At 41.1% G+C, this 25,838-nt stretch overlaps 1 protein-coding gene across 2 annotated transcripts in view; it reads left to right on the top strand.

Annotated features, from left to right (window-relative positions):
• The window catches only part of LOC132823443 (PDZ and LIM domain protein 4-like), a 116,145-nt gene that overhangs the window by 43,255 nt on the left and 47,052 nt on the right, over positions 1–25,838 (top strand). For both annotated transcript variants that reach the window (XM_060837310.1, XM_060837309.1), the window contains exon 2: positions 627–778. In XM_060837310.1, the coding sequence (XP_060693293.1) occupies positions 627–778 (152 nt within the window). The remainder of the gene's footprint in view (positions 1–626; positions 779–25,838) is intronic.

Raw genomic sequence — 25,838 nt, 5'->3', positions numbered from 1 at the left:
TCCAATCACTTTGTAGCTGGACTCCCCTTATCTTCCATTGTGTTTGTTCTCCTCTAACTATGCTGTTGTTACTAACCATCGATAGCTGCAAGTGCATCAACTGATCCAGTTCTTGCTGCTTGTAGCAGACACTATGCACCAACTAAACTGGATAGGGTGAATAGTCAAGGTTTTTCCTCCAGGTTAGGGGAATCCAAAATTAGAAGGCATAGCTTTTAAGGTGAGAGGTGAAAGATTTAAAAGGGATCAAAAGGGCAACTTTTTTTCACACAGCGTGGTGCGTCTGTGGAATAATCTGTCAGTGGGAGAGGTGGAGCTGGTACAATTAAAATATTTAAAAGACGTCTAGACATGTACATAAATAGTATGGGTTTAGAGGGATATGGGCCAAGTGCTGACAAATGGGATTAGATTGGTTTGGGATATCCAGTCAGCATGGATAAGTTGGAGCAAAGGGTCTGTTTCTATTCTATACATATCTCTGATGCTATAAACCCACCAACAGATGTACTCCTTAAACTGACCCTTCCAAACAGTTTCTGTATGTGCAGACTGAGTGTACTAATGGATCTGTGTAATTTAATGAAGTCACACCTTCTAAATTTTAGATTTTCCTTTTGTTGAAGGTTACTCCTGGAAGTAAGGCATCCTCTGCTAATCTTTGTCCTGGTGATGTTATTGTGGCTATTAATGAAGACAGTACCGAGAATATGAACCACCTGGATGCTCAAAACAAGATCAAGGCCTGCACAGACCAGCTCACTCTTTCTATTAACAGGTCAGTACTGTCGTCCACATAAATTATTTTTGAAAACAAAAGTAAAGTCAACCTGTATGTGAAATGTTCTCAACAGGAGCCAAAGTACCAAACATAAACTTTCAAAAGACAATCCCTTTTTTGTTTTTGAAGCTGTTGCCAATGAATTCTCCAACTACACTTGTTTCAACCTTTTTCTTCCTTTTTTTTGGATATATTTTGCAGTGAATTGTTCTGCCCCACTGGCAAAAGTGTGTATTGCTAATTTACCACAGTTTGAACCTCATTGGCACTGGAAAGAATACTGTGAATTTTGGGTAAATTTAATATCTTTTAGGAGCAAGATGGGGTACACAAAATATTGGAAACTGGCATGAAAAGGTGCAGGCAGGAAAAAGCACACTTGGATGCTGTCATTGCAATTCTCTCTGCCTAGATTGTTAGTCTAGAAACTCCATGAATGTTTTGGGAACAGAGTTCCAATCCCAACATAGTGAAATTTTGAATTTGATTAAAACTTTATGTAATTAATGAAACCATTGTCAATAGTCAGCAACACCCATGTGGTTCACTAATGGCCTTCAGCCATCCTCACTTGGTCATACCTACTTGTGACTCCAGACCCACTGCAGTGTAGTCAACTCTCAACCATCCTCTGAAATGGCCAAGCTCACCACTCTGTCGTATCAATTGCTATGAAATTTCAACAAAAATGAAACCAGATGGACCACCTGACATCAAATTGGCACCAGAAATGACAATGGCAGAAATGGCTCTGTCGACCTTGCAAAGTGCTCCTTACTAACATCTGGGAGTCAGTGCCAAAATTGAGAGAGCTGTCTCAGAGTAGTCGAGCAATAGCCTGAAATTGTCTGTAAGTTCTGATTCTGTAGGTATGACTGTGTGTCCAAGACACCACCATGACCATCCCTGGATATGGCCTGTCCCACTGGCAGGACCGGCTCAGCAGAGGTGGCAGCACATTGGAATATAGTTAAGAGGGAGTTGCCTTGCGATTCCTCAGCGTTGACTCTGGATCCCATGAAGTCAAGCAAAAATGGATTGTCTTTTTTAAAGTTTGTTACTTTTGTCCTTGCTGAGAACATTTCACATACAGGTTGACCTTTAAATGTGGAGGAGGGAACCTCCTGGTGTTTGCCACCTACCGTCCTTAGGGCTGATGAATCATTACTGCTCAGTGTCGAACAACCCTTGGAGGAAGCTGGGCGGATGACAAGGATGCAAAATGGACGCTTGATGTGGGACTTCAATGTCCACCACCATGAGTGGCTTAGCAGTAGCACCACTGATTTGAGCTGGTCAGGTCCTAAAGGACTCTGCTTTTAGACTGGGTCTGAGGCAAGTGTGAGGGAACTCCGAGGTGGGGGAAACATACTCTATCCAGGTTCAGTCTGCCAGCTGAAGATGCTTATGTCCATGACAATCATGGTCAGAATGACCACTGCACAGCCCTTTGTGGAGACAATCCCATCTACATATAGAATAATGTCAGTCATGCTGTGTGGCACTATCACTGTGGTAAACGGGAGAAACTTCAAATACATCTAATAACTCAAGACTCCATGAAATACTATGGGTCATCAACAGCAGCAGAATCATACTCCCCAACACCATCTACAACCTCTTGGCCCTGCATTACCGTCAAACCAGGAGGGTAGAGGAGGGCATGCCAGGAGCAGCACCAGGCATACCTGAAAGTGAGGCATCAATCTGAGGCTGCCAAACAGCATAAGCAGCAAGTGATAGACAGATAAGGGATTCCTCAATCAACCGATCAGATCTAGGCTCTGCAGTCCTGCCACATCCAGTCATGAATGGTGGTGGACAATTGCACAATCTACCAAAGGAAGCCCAGCACGTACCTGCAAAAGATTGAGGCTGAAGCATTTGCTGCATTCTTCAGCCAGAACTGCCAAGTGGATGTGCCATCTTGCCCTCCTGCAATGGTCCCCAGTATTAAGATACAGTTTTCAGCCAATTCAATTCACGCCATGCAATATCGAGAAATAGTTGGAGACACTGGATTCCACAAAGGCTGTGGCCTCTGACCACATCCCGGCAATAGTACTGAAGCCTTGTGCTCCAGAACTTGCCAAGTTTCTAGCCAAACTTTTCCAATACAGTTACAACATGGGCAGGTTTTCACATTCAGGTAGATGCCAGTGTGACACACAGACACACCCAATGCAGTGAATTACTGCCCCCTCAGTCTACACTCAATCAGTAAAATGATGGAGAGTGTCATCAACTATGCTATCAAATAGCCCCTACTCAGCAATAACCTGTTCAGATCACCAGGTTGAGTTCTGCCAGGGCCACGCCACTCCTGACCTCCATTACATCCTTAGTTCAAATATGGACAAAAGAGCTGTCATTTCCTGTGGTGATGTCATTTCCTGTTCTTTTTCTCAGGGTGTGGTAAATGGGGTCTAACTCAGTGTTTGTTGATAGAGTTCTGGTTGGAAAGCCATGCTTCTACAATTGTCGTGCATGTCTGTGTTAGGCTTGTCCTAGGCTGGATGTGTTGTCCCAGTCGGAGTGGTGTCCTTATCTGTACATAAGGATACTAGTGAGAGAGAGTCATGTTGTTTTTATGGCTAGTTGGTGTTCATGTATCCTGGTGGCTAGTTTTCTGCCTGTTTTTTCCAATGTAGTGTTTGTTACACATTAGCTGCTTTGTTTTTGTACCCAATGAACACAGTCTGCCAATTTTTTTTTTCTCTCTCTCAGCAACACACCTAAACAAGCAGACAAAACATGTCCAGAAACCCTAGGCCACTCTCCCCTACATCAAAGACATCTTGGAAATGACTGCCAGACTATTCAGACCCCTTAGCATCATGGTAGCCCACAAACGTACCAATACACTAAAACAGCAGCTAATGAACTTGAAAGACCCTATACAGACAACAAGCAAAACTAATGTCATTTACAAAATACCGTGCAAGAACTGGAACAAACACTACATTGGACAAACAGGCAGAAAACTAGCCAGTAGAATACATGAACACCAACTAGCCACAAAATGACATGACCCTCTCTCACTAGGATCCTTGCATACAGATAACTGGGACAACACATCCATCCTAGGACAAGCCAAACAGAGACATGCACAAGAATTCATAGAAGCATGGCATTCCAACCAGAGCTCTATCAACAAACACATTTGAGTGAAATGAAGACATCGCCACAGGAAATTACATCACCAGCCCAACAAAACCCAAACATATCAATAGAAAGCAGAAATCATCAGCAGTGCTTCGCTTGGAGTCCCACTGAAGATTAGATTAGGTTACTTACAGCGTGGAAACCGGCCCTTCGGCCCAACGAGTCCACACTGACCCACCGAAGCGCAATCCACCCAGACCCATTCCCCTACATTTACCCCTTCACCTAACACTATGGACAATTTAGCATGGCCAATTCACCTAACCTGCACATTTTTGGATTGTGGGAGGAAACCGGAGCACCCGGAGGAAACCCACGTAGACATGGGGTGAATGTGCAAACTCCACCCAGAGAGTTGCCTGAGGCGGGAATTGAACCCGGGCCTCTGGCGCTGTGAGGCAACAGTGAAGATGTTACCTAGTAGGGTGACAAAATGGCTGGAAATGAACCTTCCAGCTCAGTGAGTAAACCTATATCCATGCACTTTTGTTTGTTGTGAAAAGCAATGATTTAACTGAACATTTTTTTGAATTTTATGAAAGGCAGTGAAGAAGAATGTACACATGTAATCCTTTATTGTTGCCATTCGGTGATATTATTGTAGCCATAAAATCAATAATCTTAATGAATTGCATATTTTTATATTTGTGTGTGATGGTTTGAGTGTGACCAGTAAGCACTGTTGCAGCCAAAAATCCATTTGTGATATGAAATCAAATAAGATTTTTTAACTTGAAATGAGAAACCATATTATCCTGTTGGGTGTTTTGGGGAGGTGGGTTGGAAGTCTTTGGTGAGGCAATGCCTTTGTCATGGGCTCCCTTTTCAGTCATACAGCACAGGAGAGACCCTTTTGCCCATTGAGTTTTTACCAACCTATTTACACTAATCCCATTTTCCAGCACTCCCAATCGAGATTCTCTGTTTGAGATTGTCCCCTCTGCCTCTAGGACCACCTGCCTCTGACCCAGATGAAGCTCTTTCCAGTAAAATTCCCATTCTTCCTCACTGGGACGAGACAGAATCTTAGGAGTTGTCACCACTGCCAGTGGCATTGTGGAACTAGAAAGCTGCCAACCAACCAAATCATCTGGCAGTTCTGAGGTGGGAATTCCCCTCAAAATAGGGCTGGGATACAAGGTAGTATTACCCAAATGTAGCCACATGAGGTCTCTTAAATAATGCAAATGAAGTCCTCACCTGTCTGATACCTTAAGTGTTCTACCACAAACATACCTATACTGTTCTACTGAGCCTACATTTCTTCTTTTCTTAAAAAAAACGCGCTAACAAAATAGTAATGCTATTTTGACGACAACTTAACCATTGCAGACCTGCTGTTCTTTTTGGGATTAATTGATTTCATCATTGACTGAAAGCAGTTTCTCTTGTAAATATTTGATGTTTGCAGCTGAGCATTTGTGTAATTTGACTTTGCCTGTTATATTCACTTAACATTGTAGTTTCAAAGTACACTGCTCAGTTTTATAAAAATCTCCAAAGGAGCGTGCAAATGTACTATATATGCATGCAAATTCACTTCCTAAATTATTTTTCCTTATTCAGTTTTTTTTCTTCCTAGTTAATTCAACTTAATTAGTTCTTTCCTTTGTATTTGGAGCCAGCAGAAGTGGTTACATACATCATTGCAGCAGTGCTACCCATCTCTGGAACCGTCAAAACTTTACAGCAACATGAACTCACTGCCCTGTGTCAAAATCTATGATTGCCTATCTGGCTGAATGCTGTATCTTCCTCGTGTCTTTTTCTGCTTTCTCTCAGGAAGTGGGAGGGCTATCTGTCTACATTCTCTTCCACTCAATTATTCATCATTGGGTTCATCAATCAATCCGGTGAACTTTTTTTCTTAAAACCATCTGTTACTATTGTCAAAATGAATTGAAACCAGCTTAATTTAATAGGATCAGACAAGACAAGAGGTTGTCATTTTGTCCATTTGAAATAAACTGTTAAAATTGACTTTTTTTTTCCTCCACAATCTAGTTCATCGAAACCACGAAAACATTTCAGACTGTGGGATTTAAAATTGTAAAATTGCTGGTGATTTAAAGACAAAAATCCCAAACTATAATGTGTTTGGAGAGTTGTGAAGTCACTACATAATGGAGCACAGTTTAAAGTAACAACATTTTCATCAGTAATTTGTTTCAATTTTAGATGAGTCTCTGTCTGTCTGTCTGTCTGTCTGTCTACACATTACATACGATCAGATTCTCTAGAAGCTCTTTGGTTCCAGAAGTGGGTAGTGGCCTTTACAGGAATAACAAGGAAATAGTGAAGATGGATGCCCAAGATGATTTTAGGCCAGTTTGGCTGGGAGCTGCCAGCAAGGAAGGTAGATGGGATGTTGAGTTGGGGGTGGGGGAATGATGTAGGGCCATCCCCAAAAGAGGTACCTATGTTCCCAAACTTCATCTCATTATTTCTCTCTATATATCCTATTAAATCCTGCTAATCACTTTAATTTAATCCTCAACTTTCTCCAAGTTAACATCACCTATTCTCCAAAATTCAGCCTTTTTTGAGGCGTTGGTATTGTTTAAGTGGCTCTTCCACAGCTACTTCTGGAAGTTGTGTCCAAAACTGAATTAACTACTCCAGATACGATCTGACCAACACTATCCACAACAGAAACACAACTTTTTCTTTGTATCTTGTGGTACCAGGCAATTCAAAGTCCAGCATCCCATTTACCTTTTGATTACTGTTTCAATTGATTGTACCAGCTCATAGCAACCCATACACGATCAATTAATATAATGCCTGTCTACCTTTTAAGAAAATACTCCAATTTTTGACTTTCTGATCCAAAGAAAATGTGGTATTTCCTGTATTGAATTCAATCTGCTGTAGTTTTTTCTCATTCAATTTTACTTTTTTTGTTTTTTTTTCTTAATTTGGCCAATGGACTGAAGTGGCAGATGGAGTTTAATTCAGATAAATGCGAGGTGCTGCATTTTGGGAAAGTAAATCTTAGCAGGACTTATACACTTAATGGTAAGGTCCTAGGGAGTGTTGCTGAACAAAGAGACCTTGGAGTGCAGGTTCAGAACTCCTTGAAAGTGGAATCGCAGGTAGCTAGGATAGTGAAGGTGTTTGGTATGCTTTCCTTTATTGGTCAGAGTATTGTGGAGAGGAGTTAGGAGGTCATGTTGTGGCTGGACAGGACATTAGTTAGGCCACTATTGGAATATTGTGTGCAATTCTGGTCTCCTTCCTATCAGAAAAATGTTGTGAAACTTGAAAGGGTTCAGAAAAAATTTACTAGGATGTTGCCTGGTTTGGAGGATTTGAGCTACGAAGAGGCTGAACAAGCTGGGGCCGTTTCCCTGGAGTGTCAGAGACTGAGGGATGACCTTATAGAGATTTACAAAATTATGAGGGACATGGATATGATACCCAATAGTCATTTTATCTGTATAACTTGTTGAGCTCATCTATGGAAAGCACCACTTGTCACATCCAGCCATTCAGTAAATTTTCTCTTAATTCCTGTTCTATCTTTTACCCACCCAATCAATGTTGCATGCTGTGTGTAAGGAAAGCCATGATGTGGAGGTGCTGGTATTGGACTGGGATGGACAAAGTTAATCACACAACACCAAGTTATAGTCCAATAGGTTTATTTGTAAGTACTAGCTTTCAAAGTGCTGCTCCTTCAGGTAACTAGTGGGGCAAGATCATGAGACACAGAATTTATAGCAAAAAATCACAGTTTCAGGCAACTGAAATGGTATATTGAACAAACTTAATTCTGTCTTTTAGAATGGGTGGCAAGTTTCAGTTCATTCAATATGTAAATTCCAGGACTTTTAAATCACATTCTCAAGATAAATTTTAGGTTTTATTTTAAAAGAAAAAAGCTCTTTCACTCTCACATGTATGTGCACATGCGCACACACACATATATCTATGGGGTAAATTTGCAATTTTTTTCATCGACCCCAGTCCAACACCTCCAAAAAGCATAAAAGCTGCAGGCAGTCAATCCATATAATATTTATTATGTTTCTACTTTGGAAATAGAACCAGTCTGACTCAAAATTAGGATACAGACAGGTTTTAACCTCACCCGTTTAATGTATTGTCTGAACTGAGATGTCGCCTTTTTTTTATAAAACCTTTTAAGTTATCTCAGAATGTGACTGAGATTTACATATTAATAAACTGAAACTTGCAACCTATTCTAGAAGACGAAAGAGTGAACAGCAATCTAGGTTTGTTCAATAAATTTTCAGTTGCATGACACTAATCCTTTGTAATAAATTCTGTCTTATGGTCCTGCTCCACAGCTACCTGACAAGGGAGCAGCGCTCTGAAAGCTAATACTTCCAAATGAACCTGTTGGACTATAACCTGGTGTTGTGTAATTTTTAACTGTGTAAGGAAAGGCAACTTTGATTACTTGTAATTTGTCTTTATAGTCTATCTCTAACCAGATATCAATGCCTTACGGTTTTATCATGTGAAAAGATAATGGCATTAAGATGTTGGAAGCAGTCATGTGTTACAGTACAATCACATTGTTGAAAATCATGCTTATTTAAGTTTACTGTAGGCAATTGGCATATCCTGAGCCTTTACTTACAAAAATATTCTACCAGCCCAAAGTGTGAAATGTGAAAATATGTCGGTATTGATTAATGATTTGAATTTTCACTCAACATCAAACTGTGTGCAATTCTGGCCTCCTTCCTATCGGAAGGATGTTGTGAAATGTGAGAGGGTTCAGAAAAGATTTACAAGAATGTTGCCAGGCTGGGAAGGTTTCATCTATAAGGAGAGGCTGAATAGGCAGGGGCTATTTTTCCCTGGAATGTCAGAGGCTGAGGAGTGATCTTAGAGAGGTTTATAAAATCATGAGAGGCATGAATAGGATAAATAGGCAAGATCTTTTCCCTGGGATGGGGCAGTCCAGGACTAGAGGGCATAGGTTTAGGGTGAGAGTGGAAAGCTATAAAAAGAACCTAAGGGACAATCTTTTCATGCAGAGGGTGATGCGTGTATGGAATAAGCCACCAGAGGAAGTGGTGGAAGCTGGTCCAGTTACACCATTTTAAAAGGCAGCTGGATTGGTAATGCTTTAGAGGGATATGGGCCATTTTGGAGTAATATGGGCCAAATACTGGCAAATGGGATGAGATTAATTTAGGATATCTGGTTGGCATGAACGAGTTGGACCGAAACATCTGTTTCCATGCTGTACATCTCTATGACTAAATCTTGTGAGAGATGCTATAACATTTTGTGAAAGGTTTCTGCAGATATTAGTTTCTGCACATATTTAAAGAATTGTGAAGATGTTTTAAGGGTGTTCTAAGTTTCGTCAGTTAATTTCTCCGTAAAGAGCTTGGACCTAGCTTTGTGTAAGTCTCGAATGATTTTAAAGGTAGCTAGTTTACATATATTTTAAACCACAGTCTTAATACATACTCTCTCTTCAATCCAGTCCAACTAAAAGCAAAGAAATTTCTATTTTTGACATTGTATTTATGGATAAAATTCAGTGGTCTATTCAGTAGTGGCTCACTGCCTCACAGCACCAGCGTCCCAGGTTCAATTCTAGCTTTGAGTGACTGTGCAAACTCCACACAAGCATTCTCCCCGTGTCTGTGTGGGTTTCCTCCCACAGTCCAAAGATGTACAGGTCAGGCGAATTGGCCATGCTAAATTGCCCATAGTGTTAGCTGCATTAGTCAGAGGGAAATGGGACTGGGTGGGTTACTCTTCGGAGGGTCGGTGTGGGCTTGTTGGGCCGAAGGGCCTGTTCCCACACTGTAGGGAAGCTAATCTAATCTATTGACCGAATTCATAAAATGGCCAGAGCTTTCCTATTTTATGATGACGATCTAGAAATCTCAATGGGAGAAAGGGAGGACTGCTGATACTGGAGATCAGAATCCAGAGTGTGTTGCTGGGACAGCCCAGCAGGTCAGGCAGCACCCAAGGAGCAGGTGAATCTATGTTTTGAGCATAAGCCCTTCATTAGGATTCAGAACCTATTCATGCCTCTCATGATCACTTTTTTTTCTATATAGATCCCTTCCCCTCAGTCTCCTATGCTATAAAGAACAAAAGTCCTACCTTATCCAACCTCTCCTGATAACTCTGACCGTTGAGTCCTGGCAACATCCTTGTAAATTTCTTCTGCACTCTTTCCAGTTTAGTAATATCCTTCCGATAGGAAGGTGACCAAAACTGAACACCGTATTCCAATTGCGGCCTCACCAGCATCCTGTACAACTGCAACATAACTTCCCAACCTCTCTTCTAGATGCCCTGACTGAAGGCCAGTGTGCCAAAAGCTTTCTTCACTGCCCTGCCTATCTGTGATTCCACTTTCAGGGAACTGTGAACCTGAACTCCAAGGGTCGTCTGTTCTACTACACTCCTTAAGGTCCTACCATTCACTATGAAACTCCTGCCTTGATTTGAATTTCCAAAATGCAAATCCCCATCATTATTTTGTGTTAAAATAAGTTTGCCATTTCTCAGCCCACTTCTCCAGCTGATTAAGATTCTGCTGCAATTTCTGATAACCTTCCTCACTGTCCACAATACTGCCTATTTTTAGTGTCCTCTGCAAACTTACGAATCATACCTTGTATATTCTCATCCAAACTATTGATGTAGGTAACAAACAGCAATAGGCCCACCACCAGCCCCCGAGGCACATCACTAGTCAGACTCCCAGTCTGCCAAGCATCCTTGCACTATTACCTTCTGCTTCCTACAGTCAAACTAGTTGTGTCTCCAATTTGCCAGCTTTCCCAGATTCTGTGCGATCTAACCTTCCAGAGCAGCCTCCTGTGTGGAACCCGAACAAAGGCTTTACTGAAATCCATTTGGACTACGTATACTGTCCTGCCCTCATAACCTTCCTGCTCACTTCTTCAGAGAACTGTAACAAATTTGTGAGGCATAATCTCCCATGCACAAAGCCATGCTGACTACTCCTAATCAAACCCAATCCTTCCAAATGTATGTATATCTTATCTACCTGAGCCATATCTCCTTCCTTTTTCTGGTCAAAGCCTCAATCTCTTGTCATCCAGGTTTCCCTATTCCTGTCAACCTTGCCTTTCACCATCACAGGAACATATAGACCTTTAACCTTTTTTTTTCACCTTGTTATGGGAAGGATGTTGTTAAACTGGAAAGAGTGCAGAAGAAATTTACAAGGATGTTGCCTGGACTCTAATGAGTCATAGGGAGAGGATGGACAAGCTAGAACCTTTTTTTTAGAGCATAGGAGACTGAGGGGCGATCTTACAGAAATGTATAAGATCATGAGAGGCATGTATATGCTGAATGTATTCAGTCTCTTTCCCAGGGTTGGAGAATCGAGGCCTAGAGGCCATCCGTTTTAGGTTAGAAGGGAAAGCATAAAAGGGAACCTGAGGGACAATTTTTTTTTTACAGAAGATGGTACATTTATGGAATAAGCTGCCAGCAGAAGTGATTGAGGCAGGTACATTAACATGGATAGGAAAGGTTTAGAAAAATATGGGCCAAGTGCAGGGAAATGGGGTTAGCATGGACAGATATTTTGGTCAGTCTGGACCAGTTTGACCAGAGGGCCTGTCTTTGTGCTGTAGGACTGTATGACTCTACGACCTTGTACGTTCAAATTTCTACAAAGTTTACCTCTGTGCTGATCAGTCTTCTGAAGCTTGCAAAGATGTTAGTAATTTTCCTTTAAAAACAGGTATGTCTGCACATGTAGTAATTGTGGCTTTGCAACAAAGAATAAATGGTCACCCTGACCCAAAAGCACTAATTCTAGTTTTCTGCCTAGTTCAAAATTACAGGAGACTTTGTATTGCCACCTCCAAATGTTAAACCATTTCAGATTATATTTTGCCATTGTTAATGGCTGGGTGTACTCTACAATTTTCAGGTAAACAGTAGTTTTCATAAACATAGTCAAAAAATACTTTGCTCGCTAGTGTGGATTAGAGTGGAATGTAACCTGTTGGTAGTTATATGAAGGAGCTCCTGTGGTAATGTTTTAGTTTAAATTTTTCAGGAGTTTTTTTTTGTCTATTGTTTTGACCCTATTCAGACTGATCTAACTTGTTAAAATAGATGGATTATGATGGAACAACTAAAGGACAAGATTTGATACTTTAACACCTCACATTGTAAAACAAAAACTTTAATCAGCATAAAAAAAGTTTTCTTAATGTTTCCCTGGTTTGCTGTATTTGTTACATGCGCATTTCACTGTCTAAAGTACTCAAAATGCTCTACTTACTGACGCACTTCAGGCAGAAATGTACACAACCCTAAAGATTAAATTGCAAGTACCTCCGGGCTTTCCAACAAACTCCTTTTCCCTGCTGTTGCTGCTAGTTGGGTTATCCTTTTTTAAAACCATTCAAGTTAGTCATCTGATTGTTCCCCAAACAAGGTCTACTCCTTTGTTTTCCACTTAACTTTGTCCCTGCTCATCAGAAAGCCATTCCTTTTATCTGCATCCTTTATCACTGCTAACACAAAAACACTCATGGCAGTAGTTTTCTCCAACCCCACCCCCTGCTCCCTCCTCCTCCTGGCATGATTAAAATCTCTCCAGCACTTTCTGTTTTATCACAAATTAAAAGAGTCATTTTAAAACCTATTTTACAGTCCCTCACTTGCAACACTATCATTTTAGGACAAACCTATTTGAAAAAGGTACATAAATTGAATTACAAAAACAATCAAACTTTGTGTTGGGAACAATCTATTATAATAATGAGGTTATTCTAATCAAATGTTGTACTTCAGCATTTGTTATATGTAATGTATCAGCTGAATGATCTCCCTGCACCCTCAATAACTCTTAATTAACTACCTAATTTCTTTGGTTTATTAACAGTAATGGTTGGCTCAGTTTATCGACTATTCTGCTGAAATATGTACCTACAGCATATCTTCTATTTAATTCCTAGTTTAGATTGAGTAATTTCAGATAATTTGGTGTAGTGATAGGACCAGTGCTGATATTATCACTGCAGCACATGAACCCTCCGCACTCTCACTCTACTGGAGTGGCTCGGATTTTTTCAGCAAGTCATTGCTGACATCTGACCCTTGATAAAGATCTCCTTGCTGGTGGATGTGTACGGTCAAGGGCACTGCAGCCCTGAATTTTATTTTTATTTTTAACTTTTTTTTTCTCTCCTGTTGGAAATCTACTGATGGCATTTGGAAGGTTTTATAATTTGCTGCCAACAAATGCTTCTCCTGGGTGATCATTCAGGTTCAACAGTTTTATCCACTTTACAATGATTTGAGGGCGGTCAGAATGAGGAGATTCTTGAATTTGTTGCAATAGCTAGACTCCTGAGAGTACAATGTCATTTTCTGTGATTGTGGCAATTGAAATGCCCTCCGACCAATCAGGAATGTTTGTCAGTTAAAAAGAATGAATAATAAAGAATTATCAGTCTTGTGCAGCTGGTGTTCAACCACTGTTGCACAAGGAATCCCTAGAAGCTGTCATTATGCCTTCATTAAACATCAGTCAAGTCTCCAACGCAGAGGGTGGTATGTGTATGGAATGAGCTGCCAGAGGAAGTGGTGGAGGCTGGTACAACTGCAACATTTAAGAGGCATTTGGATGGGTATATGAATAGGAAGGGTTTGGAAGGATATGGGCCGGGCGCTGGCAGGTGGGACTAGATTGGGTTGGGATATCTGGTTGGCATAGACGGGTTGGACCGAAGGGTCTGTTTCCATGCTGTACGTCTCGATGACTCTGTCTTCCAGCTTCAGGAAGACGGTGTAAGGCCATGTAGCCACTAACCACCTGGGAGGAACTTACCTCCTGATCTGAAACAGATTTTTAACGAGACTTTGCTTGAACAACACTGTATGTTGATTGAGCAAAGCTGCTGAAAATGTGATTCAACTGCCAGGACAGATCTAATGCGTCACTAGGCACCAGCAAGGGTTTCTTGAATGATGTGCTGTGTCTTACAGAACACGTTGCAGCAAAGAAAGATCGAACTGCAGAAGGAGGAAGGTAATGGCATTGCATGAAGCAACATTCACCCTGCACAAGTTCAGGTGGTGACCACCTGTTTGTTTTTTGTAAAAATTCATTGCTGAGATTGCTTTCACTAAAGAGACTGTAGCAGTTCAAAAAAGTAGCTGAGCACCTCCACCTTTTTTTTAAAGGATAAATAGGGATGGTGATAAATACTGGCTTAAACAGTGATACCCACATTCTGTGAATCATTTTTTTTTCCCAAAATGATAGCACTGAATAAATTCTTCCTTCTCTCAGAGGAGAGCCAAATGTGGCCAGGATCCCTACAATTGCATATCCAGCTGTGTGACGTGTCAATGACTGTCAGCTGAATCATGCCTGAAAGAGACTCTATCTTTGGCATAGGATGCTAGAGAGAATTCTCTCCCACTTGTCATGTAATCTTGCACCACTTCCCAATGTTGATGTAAACTATCTACATGTTCAAGTTGACCCTTGAAAAATGGGTGAAGATTTGCTTCCCTCCTACTACTATTTCTTCTTTTATCCCCTCCTCCAGTCCTCTCTCTTAACTTGGTTGTGTGAAATCTAATCTTTTATCAGTCGTTAATTGGAAAATCCTCCTCTTCAATGGCCAATCAATCTGCTTGCTAATTTTTAGTATCATCCTCTGAAATGATGAGGATAGTGATGTGTAGGGCCAAATCCAGGTCTCTGCCCTTCCAAGGAAGTAAATGATCTCCTGTTTAATTCTTGCAAAGGAAGAGAACAGTGAATCCGAATGATGGTGTGACCATTGTAGGCAGTGAGCTGGCGGTAAGATGGGAACATGTGCCAGTAGTGGCTGCTTGAGGATGGATGTACGGTGTGTTTCTGTTTTGAGAAGTGCTTAGAAGCAGGTCGGTGAAATCAGTTTGGGCACTTTTTTTGTTTGAAGGCTACACGTCCGATATTTTTCCTGCCTTTGTTTTTTAAGTTGTTGAACTGACCTATTCATTCAAAATTCCTGCTACTTGCAGAAGTGGAATCCAGCTATTCAACAACCTGCCAATATCAGTAGTGTGGGCACTGGGGACACATTTCTGAAAATTATTCTCTTGCTGGTTTACTCATCTTTGTCATTTACTTCCTATACTTGTATTAAAATCAAGTGTTTTGAGTTTAAATTTAAATATTGATAAACAGGTAGTCACAGGTAAGACGTGAAAGTGTTCAACATCACACCATCCCATATGTCATGAAATTCCTATGTCAGAACCTGGATGATGCATTGATTTACTGAATTACCATTATGAAGACCATACAAATGGCTTCTGAAGGCCAAACTTTAAAGAAGCAAGTCTGTATGAATGTTGTGAAATTCTACAGCTTAAGAATGAAGCATTTGGAAGATATCAGAAGGCTAATACCACTATCCATCACATTATACTTTTATACATATCACTTCTTTCAGAAGCAATGGAGTGAGAAACATGTCAAGTAATAAAGAGAAGACCAGTTAAAGCAATGGCATCATTCAGGGTAATTCCCAATTTAGTTTCAAATGGTAGTCCTAATCAAGCTAAAGCTCCCTTCTTCACTCTTACTGTATATGTAATGTTACAACAGTGTCCATATTTTTATCTGAATGTACATACATGTACTTGACTTGTTTCTTTGCTGTATAATTCTCACTCCAAAATGGATTTGTATTTGAAAATGCAGGTGAATCAAAGTGATCAGGAATATGTTTTTGATTGTGGGTAGAAATTAGAATAACTGAGTGGACAAAACATTGTTAAAATAGGGAGAAAAACAGTGAGAATTGATTTTGCTGCTTTTGTTTTTAAACATTGCAGTCACAACTAAAGCCTGTACATGACAGCTTTTTGACATGTACTAGGCACAGTAAGCCATAAAGCTTATTTCACTACAACATAGTAGGATTGAGCACTTATCTGGTCACTGACCTGCCATTGACAAAGTTCAAAGGGTTGTTTTGAGCATCTTTAAAATGAAGTCTGTCAATGCCAGGGACATATGACTTACTCCCAATTCTGCCTGTTAACAAATCTGGGTGGCTTGCTTGTTTTGATGATTCCAGGTTTGCGAATATTACTCTGAAGAAGGTGCAAGATGGTTACAGTTCAAGAATTTGGTAAGAGTAGCTGTGATGATTATGGATGGACTGTTAGGCATAGTTTTTTATGGGATTGCTTTTAGTACCCGCAGAAAATAAGAGGAACACTTGGCCATGAATCCTACTCAGTTGCAGGGCCATGCAGATCTTGGTAGTCACATATAAGCAGTCTCCATCCTCTCCTATGGGCTCAAAGATTCTCTCATTGCGTGGAGTGCAAAAATATACGTTAGGGCAGCCCCCGCCCCCCCCCCCGAATGCTGAGCTATGGCTGTTCCATGCCCATTCACCCACAATGCAGTAAACATTATACAAAGGACTTTGCATAATAAGTATGTAAAGCACCCTTTTAAAAACGTGAATCATTAAATCTCCTATCTTCTGGAAATGTAACTCATTTAATACTTCCATTGGGCTATAGTAATCATTGATCTGCTGTGAAGTATCAATAGTAGAAAGTGCAAACACACTGAAGTTGCTTTAAATGTTTTGCAATTGATGACAAAGAGCTACAAGCTGTTGATCAAGCAATGATTTATTTGGGGCTTAGCTCTCTCAGCAGTCTGATTGACAACTACAGTCCCAGCTAAGAATGCGTTATTATTAGGTATAACTGGAACCAAGTTCCACAGCCCTTAGTTGAGCCTTTTTGACAGTCTGTGTTGGCGCTGAATAGCCTCTGTGACTGTTTAACTCTAAAACCCCCACCTTGAGGGGGTTACGAAGGAGAGAGGGTCGTGTCTTTTTGTGGCTAGCTGGTGTTCGTGTATCCTGGCAGCTAACTTTCTTCCTGTTTGTCCTACGTAGTGTTTGTGGCAGTCCTTGCATGGACTTTTGGAGATGACGTTGGTTTTGTCCATGGGTTGTACTGGGTCTTTTAAGTAGCCCTACACACGGATTTTTAAAAAAAACACCATTTCGACTGGGACAACACATCTATCCTGGGACAGGCTAAGCAAAGACATGCCAGAGAATTCCTAGAGGCCTGGCACTCCAACCATATTGCCATAAACAAACACACAGATCTAGATGCCATCTATCAATCCCTCAGAAAATGAACAGGAAATGACATCACCACAAACCCCAGGAACCCCATCAAGGAGAAAGATATAAATAGAAAGCAGGAGACAACAGCTTCGCTTCACTTGGAGATTGCCACTGATGGTGTTGCCTAGCCAGGTAATGAAATGTCTGGATATCAAACCTACAGCTCAGCAAGCAAACCTACACCCTACAACCTCAACCTGAGCTACAAACCTTGCATTTTTTCAAGGGTAATAAAACAAAGACCTGTAGATGCTGGAGATCTGAAACAGAAGCAGAATTTGGGGAAACTGAGCATGTCTGGCACTGTTTGTGTGGAGAAAACGTTCATGTTCCAAGTCTGGTGACTTTTTTCATTAGAACAGTTGCATTCAGAAGAGCAAGGGTCATGGGCAAAGTGAGGTCTGGCAGCAAAGGGAAGTCAAATGGAGAAAGGTGACTGGATTTTATATGTTTCAGATTGTTAGTTTGAAAAAGTATTTTCTCTTGGAGGTGGGATTACGTAAAATTATGGCACACTTTTTTTCACTGCTTTAAACTTGAAGCTGTTCTGCACCAAGCCTATGTGACATCATTTTTAGTGAGTGGTGTTTTAATTCACCCACAGCATTAACCCATTGATGCCCTTGCCTGCTTATACAGGATCGCTTCTCAAGCTTTCTTTTCTCTTCTTACTTATTCACATATACATGTAATTTAGCTCTGCCACATCTCTCCCAAGTCTGATTTCACAAATCCAGGCAGTCTGGAGGTTTCCTTATTCTCTCAGAATGTAACCTAGGAAGACCGTTCAGCTTCTGAAAACTGCTAACTTATGATTGCATCCTGACAGCTTGAGGTTTAAAGGTCCCTTTTAAACCAGAGGACGTTTTTATCTCTTCGATTTCCTTGACAGACGTTTACCCCCTTGTGTTAGAGCAATGCTTGTAGCATACCCCTTCTTTTTACATTCTATCTACTAGACCATGTAATTGTAATGATGTTAGCAAGTTTTGAGAAGTTTTATAGTTCAGGTTGAGGTTCTGGATGTAGCTTTGCTCGCTGAGCTGGAAGGTTCGTTTTTCAGACATTTTGTCACCATACTAGGTCACACCATCATTGAGTCTCCGGATGAAGCACTGGTGGCATGGCCCACTTTCTATTTGTGTTTAGGTTTCTTTGGGTTGGTGATGTTGTTTCCTGTGGTGATGTCATTTCCTGTTCTTTTTCCCAGGGGTGGTAAATGGGATCAAAGTCAATGTGTTTGTTGATAGCGTTCCGGTTGGAATCCTTGCTTCTCGGAATTTTCATGCATCTCTCAGTTTAGCTTGTCCTAGGATGGATGTGTTGTCCCAGTCGAAGTGGTGTCCTTCTGAGAGTGGGTCATGTCTTTTTGTGGCTAGTTGATGTTCATGTATCCTCGTAGCTAGCTGTCTGCCTGTTTGTCCAATGTAGTGTTTGTTACAGTTCTTGCAAGATTTTTAAAAATGACATTAGTTTGCCTGTTGTCTGTATAGGGTCTTTCAAGTTCATTAGCTGCTGTTTTAATGTGTTAGTGGGTTTGTGGGCTAGCATGATGCCAAGGGGCCTGAGTAGTCTGGTAGGAAGACCCTATACAGACACAAACTCTTGTGAATAGCTGAGGAGCTCTATTCAAAAAGTGGCATTTAATTGCACCCAAGAAATCTACTTGATGGAGAGAATGGAATCAAAGGCAATTCAAAACACCTTTAATTGTTCTGCTACAAATATGATTGGAATGTTCTTTCCAAGGTAGCTTTCTCTCACTAGAGATGTTGGTGTTTATGGCTCGCCCTCCTTTTGTCTCCTGAGGATTTTTTTTTGCCACACCAACCTGACCAATTTTGTTTTCTCCCTCCTCGTCCTCGTAGTGAGATGTGCATAAGCAAACGTGAATTTGAGACTCGGCTGGGGTCATAGAGGCTGGATGTATACATAACCTGCTAACTATGCTATTAAGCAATACAAATTGGGAAGGTAATTAGTCCAGTCGTTTTGTGCTGGTTTTAGTTGAGACAGCAGGCGAGACAGTGCAATTAGCCACCTCATCCAATGAGAACCCAGAATAATGTATTTTTTTTTATTCCTTTCTCTAATTGATTTGATCAATGGCTGGAAAGTACATGTAAAACAAATACATCCACTGCTTCTATCAAGATATTTTAGCTTGCTGAGATTTGTTCGTATATAAACACTAACTTTTGGACCAGGTACAGAGGATTGCAAGTAGCTAGAAAAACTGTATGCTGCACAAGTCATTACTGTTACGACTACATAGAAGAAAGAAACTGGCATTGAGTACTGGCAAAATGAAGTGTGGCCCCCTGCAATATTGGATGAGAGAAACTGAACAGGATGAACAATTTGGAAGGCTTGACTGTATTTATGACTAGTTTGCTTCATTTGAAAACCAGAAAGGACCAAAGATTTTCGAATTAGTTATTTCCATATCCTGGACTATTTTGTACCTTTTTAAAAAGGAATGATTCTCAGGTGGATGTACAAACTGTACTGGTAACAACTCCTTCCTGATTTTGTGTTGTTACGTCACGTGATTTGATAGGTTACTTGTCAATTAACTCGCACCATACCCCCCCACCCAGAGCCTGGTGCAGTCTCAAATTCAAACTTTAAGTTTGCTGTTCACAGCCAGAGAGCAGTGACAAGTAGAGAAATAAAAAGTGACAGGCATAAATCTCCACTGTCCAGGAAATACAAAACACTTTTATAAATAGCAGATGCAAACTCAATCTGACCACCACTTTTTGTTTAATCTAAAATTAGTCAAGAAGGGTGAGATTTCAGCTTGCTTATAACCCAACAAGTTGCACAAAGTTAAAATCAGGGCCTCAGAATTTAATGAGTTCCTCTTGCACACAGTTGTAAGGTTCAGTCTGAAAGTGTTGACCTCAGTTTTGTATGTGCAGTATAGACTTGGCATTCCACCCCAAGTATCATTTTGGGGGGGGGGGGGGGGGGGGGAGGGGGGTCTCTTTCAGTTTGTAGAAATGGTTGCAACATGTGGGTTAGACCAGATTACTTACTGACATTACAGGATGTAATAAATGAATCGTATTATCACCTTGTTTGCTTATTTGTTTCTAGTTAAGCAAAAAATAGAAGTCTGAAGTGGCTGTTGGTACCTTTGCATGAGTCACTGCCATCAAAGAAGTCAGCAATGATTAAAGCCTGCATCAGGATGAACTCTGCAGTGTTTTATGTCTTTTATTACTTTGAGTCAATTCTGCAAAAAGAAAATACGAAAAGGAGTAGTCTGATCGTTCTTCGTGCTGACGTCACCATTCAACGTAATTATGGCTGATATTCTATCTCATGCCACCTTTCACACTGACCCCAGCGGAATTCCACGAGTCACTGGCTGCCATCCTGAAAAACACTTATTTATCCGAACCCTCTGCCTTTTTCCAACTGGCCAATTCTCTTTCCAGGCCAGCCCCTAACACCATGGGCTCATATATTATTCAACAGCCTCCTGTGCAGCACCTTTAGAGTCATAGATGTACAGCATGGAAACAGACCCTTTGGTCCAACTCGCCCATGCCGACCAGATATCCCAACCAAATCTAGTCTCACCTGCCAGTACCTGACCCATATCCCTCCAAACCCTTCCTATTCATATACCCATGCAGATGCCTCTTAAATGTTGCAATTGCACCAGCCTCCACCATTTCCTCTCTGGCAACTCATTCCATACACGTACCACCCTTTGCGTGAAAACGTTGCCCTTAGAAAAGAGACCTATCTTTACCCTCTCACCGTAAACCTATGCCCTCTAGTTCTGGATTCCCCGACCCCTGGAAAAAGACCTTGTCTATTTATCCTATCCATGCCCCTCATCATTTTAATAAAACTCTATAAAAGTCATCCCTCAGCCTCCGACGCTCCAGGGAAAACAGCCCCAGCTTATTCAACCTCTTCCTATAGCTCAAATCCTCCAACCTTAACACCTCTTGTAAATCTTTTCTGAATCCTTTCAAATTTCACAACATCCTTCTGATAGGAAGGAGACCTGACTTGCAGGTGGTCTAACCAATGTCCTGCACAGCTGCAACATGACGTCCCAACATTTATACTTAATACTCTGACCAATAAAGGAAAGCATACCAAACCTATCTACCTGTGACTCTACTTTGTCGAAAACCTTACTGAAGTCCACATAGATCACGTCCACCACTCTGCCCTCATCAATCCTCTTTGTTACTTCTTCAAAAAGCTCAGTCAAATTTGAGACACATAATTTCCCACACAAAGCCATGTTGACTATTCCTAATCCGTACTTGCCCTTCCAAATACATGTAAATCCTGTCCCTCCGGATTCTCTTTAACAACTTGCCCACCACTGATGTCAGGCTCACTGGTCTATAGTTCCCTGGCCTTACCTTCCCACCTTCCTTAAATAGTGGCACTACATTAGCCAACCTCCAGTCTTCCGACACCTCATCGGTGATGATTGATGATACAAATATCTCAGCAGGGGGCCCAACAATCACTTCCCTAGCTTCACAGAGTTATGGGATACACCTGATCAGGTCCTGGGGATTTATCCACTTTTATGCATTTCACGACATCCAGCACTTCCTCCTTTGTAATATGGACATTGTTCAAGATGTCATCATCTATTTCCCTACATTCTATATCTTCCAAGTCCTCTTCCACAGCAAACAATGATGCAAAATACTCATTTAGTATCTCCCCCATCTCCTGTGGCTGCACACAAAAGCCACCTTGCTGATCTTTGAACAGCCCTATTCTATTCCTAGCTATCCTTTTGTCCTTAAATGTATTTGTAAAAACCCTTTGAATTCTCCTTAACTCTATTTACCAAAGTTATCTAATGTCCCCATTTTGCCCTCCTGATTTCCCTCACGTATACTCCTACTGCTTTTATACCCTTCTAAGGGTTCACTCGATCTATCCTGTCTATACCTGACATATGCTTCCTTTTTCTTAACCAAACCCTCAATGTCTTTAGTCATCAAGCATTCTCTATAGCTACCAGGGTTTCTTTTTCACCCTAACAGGAATATACTGTCTCTGGACTCTCATTATCTCATTTCTGAAGGCTTCCCATATTCCCTTATCAAAAATGCTACTCCCCCTCCTCTCTCTTGTCTCCCTTTCTATGCTTCCTGTAGCATTTGTATCCTGGAACATTAACATTGTTTTGAGGAGTCTGGTCTATTCCATAACATTGTAGAGCAGGCAATCCAGACCGTAACTTTACAATTTGTTTCAGTAAGTGTACAGTGAAAAGTTCACTAGGTTGACTGCTAGGTTTTAAAAACAGCTAGAAATTTATTCACAAAATTACACAATGAAACATAAAGATCCCCTACAGAACTCAATCTATCCAAACTAGACTTTATTATGCTGTTCCGAATATACACAACCGTCCCAATAAACAAACCCCATTAGAAAAACTGTACAAATGGAACACATGCTTACAGGTTGAATTTAGAAGGGCAGAAGGAGAGAGCAATAGAGTTTTGCGATCTATTTCCACGCAGCTGAACTGCTCAGCTGGAGAGCTGACCACTCCCCTTTCATTATACAGGTCACTTCTAAAACATGACTGCTTGGCTTGAAGTCTCATCTGTTTACATATAAACAAAAATGCCTCTCAATATCCTTTAGTCTTTGTACCAAACTAGTCCAATCGGAACCAGGAGTGGTTTACGACCCCTCTGAAAAAAACCAAGGCCAGCTTTGTGACACCGTCCCTGAACCATGTTTCTGTAATTGCTATGATATCCCAGTCCCATGTTCCTTACCATGCCCTGAGTTTATCTGCCTTTCCTGTTTGGCCTCTTGCATTGAAATAAATGCAGTTTTTAATTTCAGTCCTATCTTTTTTTGTTCTCTGCTTTGTCCCTGCCTGTCCTGACTTGTTTATTTGTTTGTTTGGCTCAATTCTTTTCTCAACTGTACTTGTCTCCTGGGTCCCAACATTCCACCCTCTCCCCCACCACCCTCCTGAGCAGCTCTAGCAAACCTCCCTGCCAGTATATTCATCTCCTTCCAATTCAGGTGCAATCTGTCCTCCTTGTATAGGTTACTTCTACCCCACAAGAGATTCCAATGACTCAAAAATGTAAATCCTTCTCTCGTACACTAGCTCCTCAGCCAGACATTCATTTGCTCTATCTTCCTATTCCTACTCTCCCTCACTCGCAGAACTGGGAATAATCCAAATATAACTACTCTTGAGGGCCTCCTTTTTAAGTTCCTGCTTAACTCTCTACATTTTCATCCTTTTCCCTTCTTATGCTGTTGGTTCCAATGTGTACAATGACCTCTTGCTTTGCCCTTTCCCCCTTGGGAACATTCTGCATCCTTTCTGAGACATCCTTGACTGCTCTTCCGGAAATTCACAAAGTTCACATCCACCAGGTCTCCTTTGTTTAACTTGGTCATTACCTCCCTTGATGAAGCCATGCTGACTCTGCTCTGTTACCATACATTTCCAAATACTCCACAATCTCATCCTTAAAAGTGGACTGTAATATCTTTATCAAAGACTGTCAGGCTAACTAGTATGTTATCTTTTGCCTCCCTTCCTTCTTAAATAGGGGTGTTACATTTGCCATTTTTCAATCCTCTGGGACCTCCCCTGACTCCAGTGATTCCTGAAAGATCACTACCCCTGTAATCTCCTCAAAAGTTCAGAACTCTAGGGTGGATTCCGTCAGCTGCAAATGATTTAACCAGCTTCAGACCTCTGTTTCTCCAGCACTTTCTCCTTGGTGATTTTCTGTACACTCCCCTCTAACCACTAACTCCTCTTGAAGTTCTAGTATGCTGCTGTAATCTTCACTATGAAAACTGATGCAAAGTGTCTATTCAATTTCTCTAGCATTTCTTTGTTCAATGTAACTACTTCTCCAGCCTCATTTTCCAGCTGTCAAAGTGTCTGCTTTTGCCTCTCTTACATTTTTATAACATATCTAAAAAAAACTCTTGCAATCTTCTTTATGTTGTTAGATAACTTACCCTTGTATTTTCATTTTCTCCATTATTACTTTAGTTATTCTTTGCTGGTTCTTAAAGGCTTCCAAATCCTCTGGCTCCCCACTATTCTTCAGCAAATGCATGCTTTTTCTTGTTTTTATGCTGTCCCTGCCTTCCTTTGTCAGCCATGATTGAACTAAGAACAGCACAGCACAGGAATAGGCCCTTTGCCTCTCCAAACCTGCATTGCCACGTTCTGCCCTTCTGTGTTCGCTTACAGGATCCATATCCCTCTATTCCCTTCGATTCATCTATTTGTCCAGGTGCTTCTTGAATGCTGCTATTGTCTGCTTCCACCACCATCTGTGGCAACCCATTCCAGGCACTCGCCACTCTTCATGTGGGAAAACATGCCTCGAACATTTCTTTTAAACTGCACCCCCACCCTGGGTCTCATCCTCTCTTAGTATGTTTCTTTTCCTTTGGGATGAATTTCTGCCTTATCTCCCAAATGACCTCCAGAAACTCCTGTCATTACTGCTCCAACTTCCCTGTTAATCTTCCCTGTTCGACTTCCCTTCCAAACAACTCTAACAAGCTCATCCCTCATGTCTTTGTAACACCTATACTCCATGCACCATTGCATCTGATTCCAGCTTCTCCTGCAAGGTGAATTGTGTCATGTCCCCTAGGGGTTCCTTTTACTTGAAGCTCCCTCTCAAGTCTGCCTCATTACATGTCACCAAATCCAGGAATGCCTGTTCCCAGTGGTGTCAACCAGAAGCTACTCCGATATACCACCACAGACAATCCACAAATTCCTTTTCTTAGAATCCACTACCAAGCTGATTTTTCCCAGTCCCCCATGATTATCATAATAGTGCCTTTCTTAAATGCATTTTGATCTTGATTTAATTGATTTGCCAAATCCAGACTACTGCTAAGAGGTCTGTACAAAACTTGCATCAAGGTTTTTTTTTAAAACCTTTTTTTTTGTGGTTCCTCAACTCTAGCCACTCAGATTCTATGCCTTCCAACTTGATATCACTCTCTCTTGCTATTGATTTGATTTAATTTCATTCCTTACTAACAAGGTAACACTAATCCCTCATCCTATGTGCTTGTCCTTTCTATAGGAAGCATATCTTTTGGATCTTTTTTCCCAGCCCTGATCCCCTTGCAAAGACATCTGCCTGATACCCACATCACACCTGCTATAAGCTCATTTACCTTGTTTCATGTGCTGTGTGCATTTAAGTACAACGCCTTCAGTCCTGCATTGACTGCCCCCTTCTCCTAGCTGTCCCCTTACCTGCTGTGCCCGAAGTTACTTAGATTCCTGACCCTTTCCATACTCTCTGTCCTATTACTTTAACTTTTGAGTATCCCATCAAAATTTTTTTTCCATAACTTCCATTCAGCTTAACCCAACCCTCACTATTTAGTTTAAAGCTCTCTTGAAATGTATGCTCACCTTGCATTTGTCTTCCTAACTGCCAACTGAACCTGCATGTCAACCTTAAGAGAATCCTGAACTAGGACTCCCAAGTTTCTTTGTGCTTCAGATTTCTGAAGGCTTTCCCCATTTAGAAGATAATCTCTGCCTCTGCCTCTGTTCTTCCTACCAAAGTGCATAACCTCATTCTACCACATTCTATTCTATCTGCCACTTCTTTACTCCCTCTTCTAGCCTGTCCAAGTCCTTCGATAGTATACTCGAATTCAAAGTCTCAATGGTTCTTGGTACCTCAGCGTGAGTC

Source organism: Hemiscyllium ocellatum, chromosome 16 (assembly GCF_020745735.1).
Source record: "Hemiscyllium ocellatum isolate sHemOce1 chromosome 16, sHemOce1.pat.X.cur, whole genome shotgun sequence".
NCBI lineage: Eukaryota > Metazoa > Chordata > Chondrichthyes > Orectolobiformes > Hemiscylliidae > Hemiscyllium > Hemiscyllium ocellatum.
This window is presented reverse-complemented; position numbering and strand designations above follow the sequence as displayed.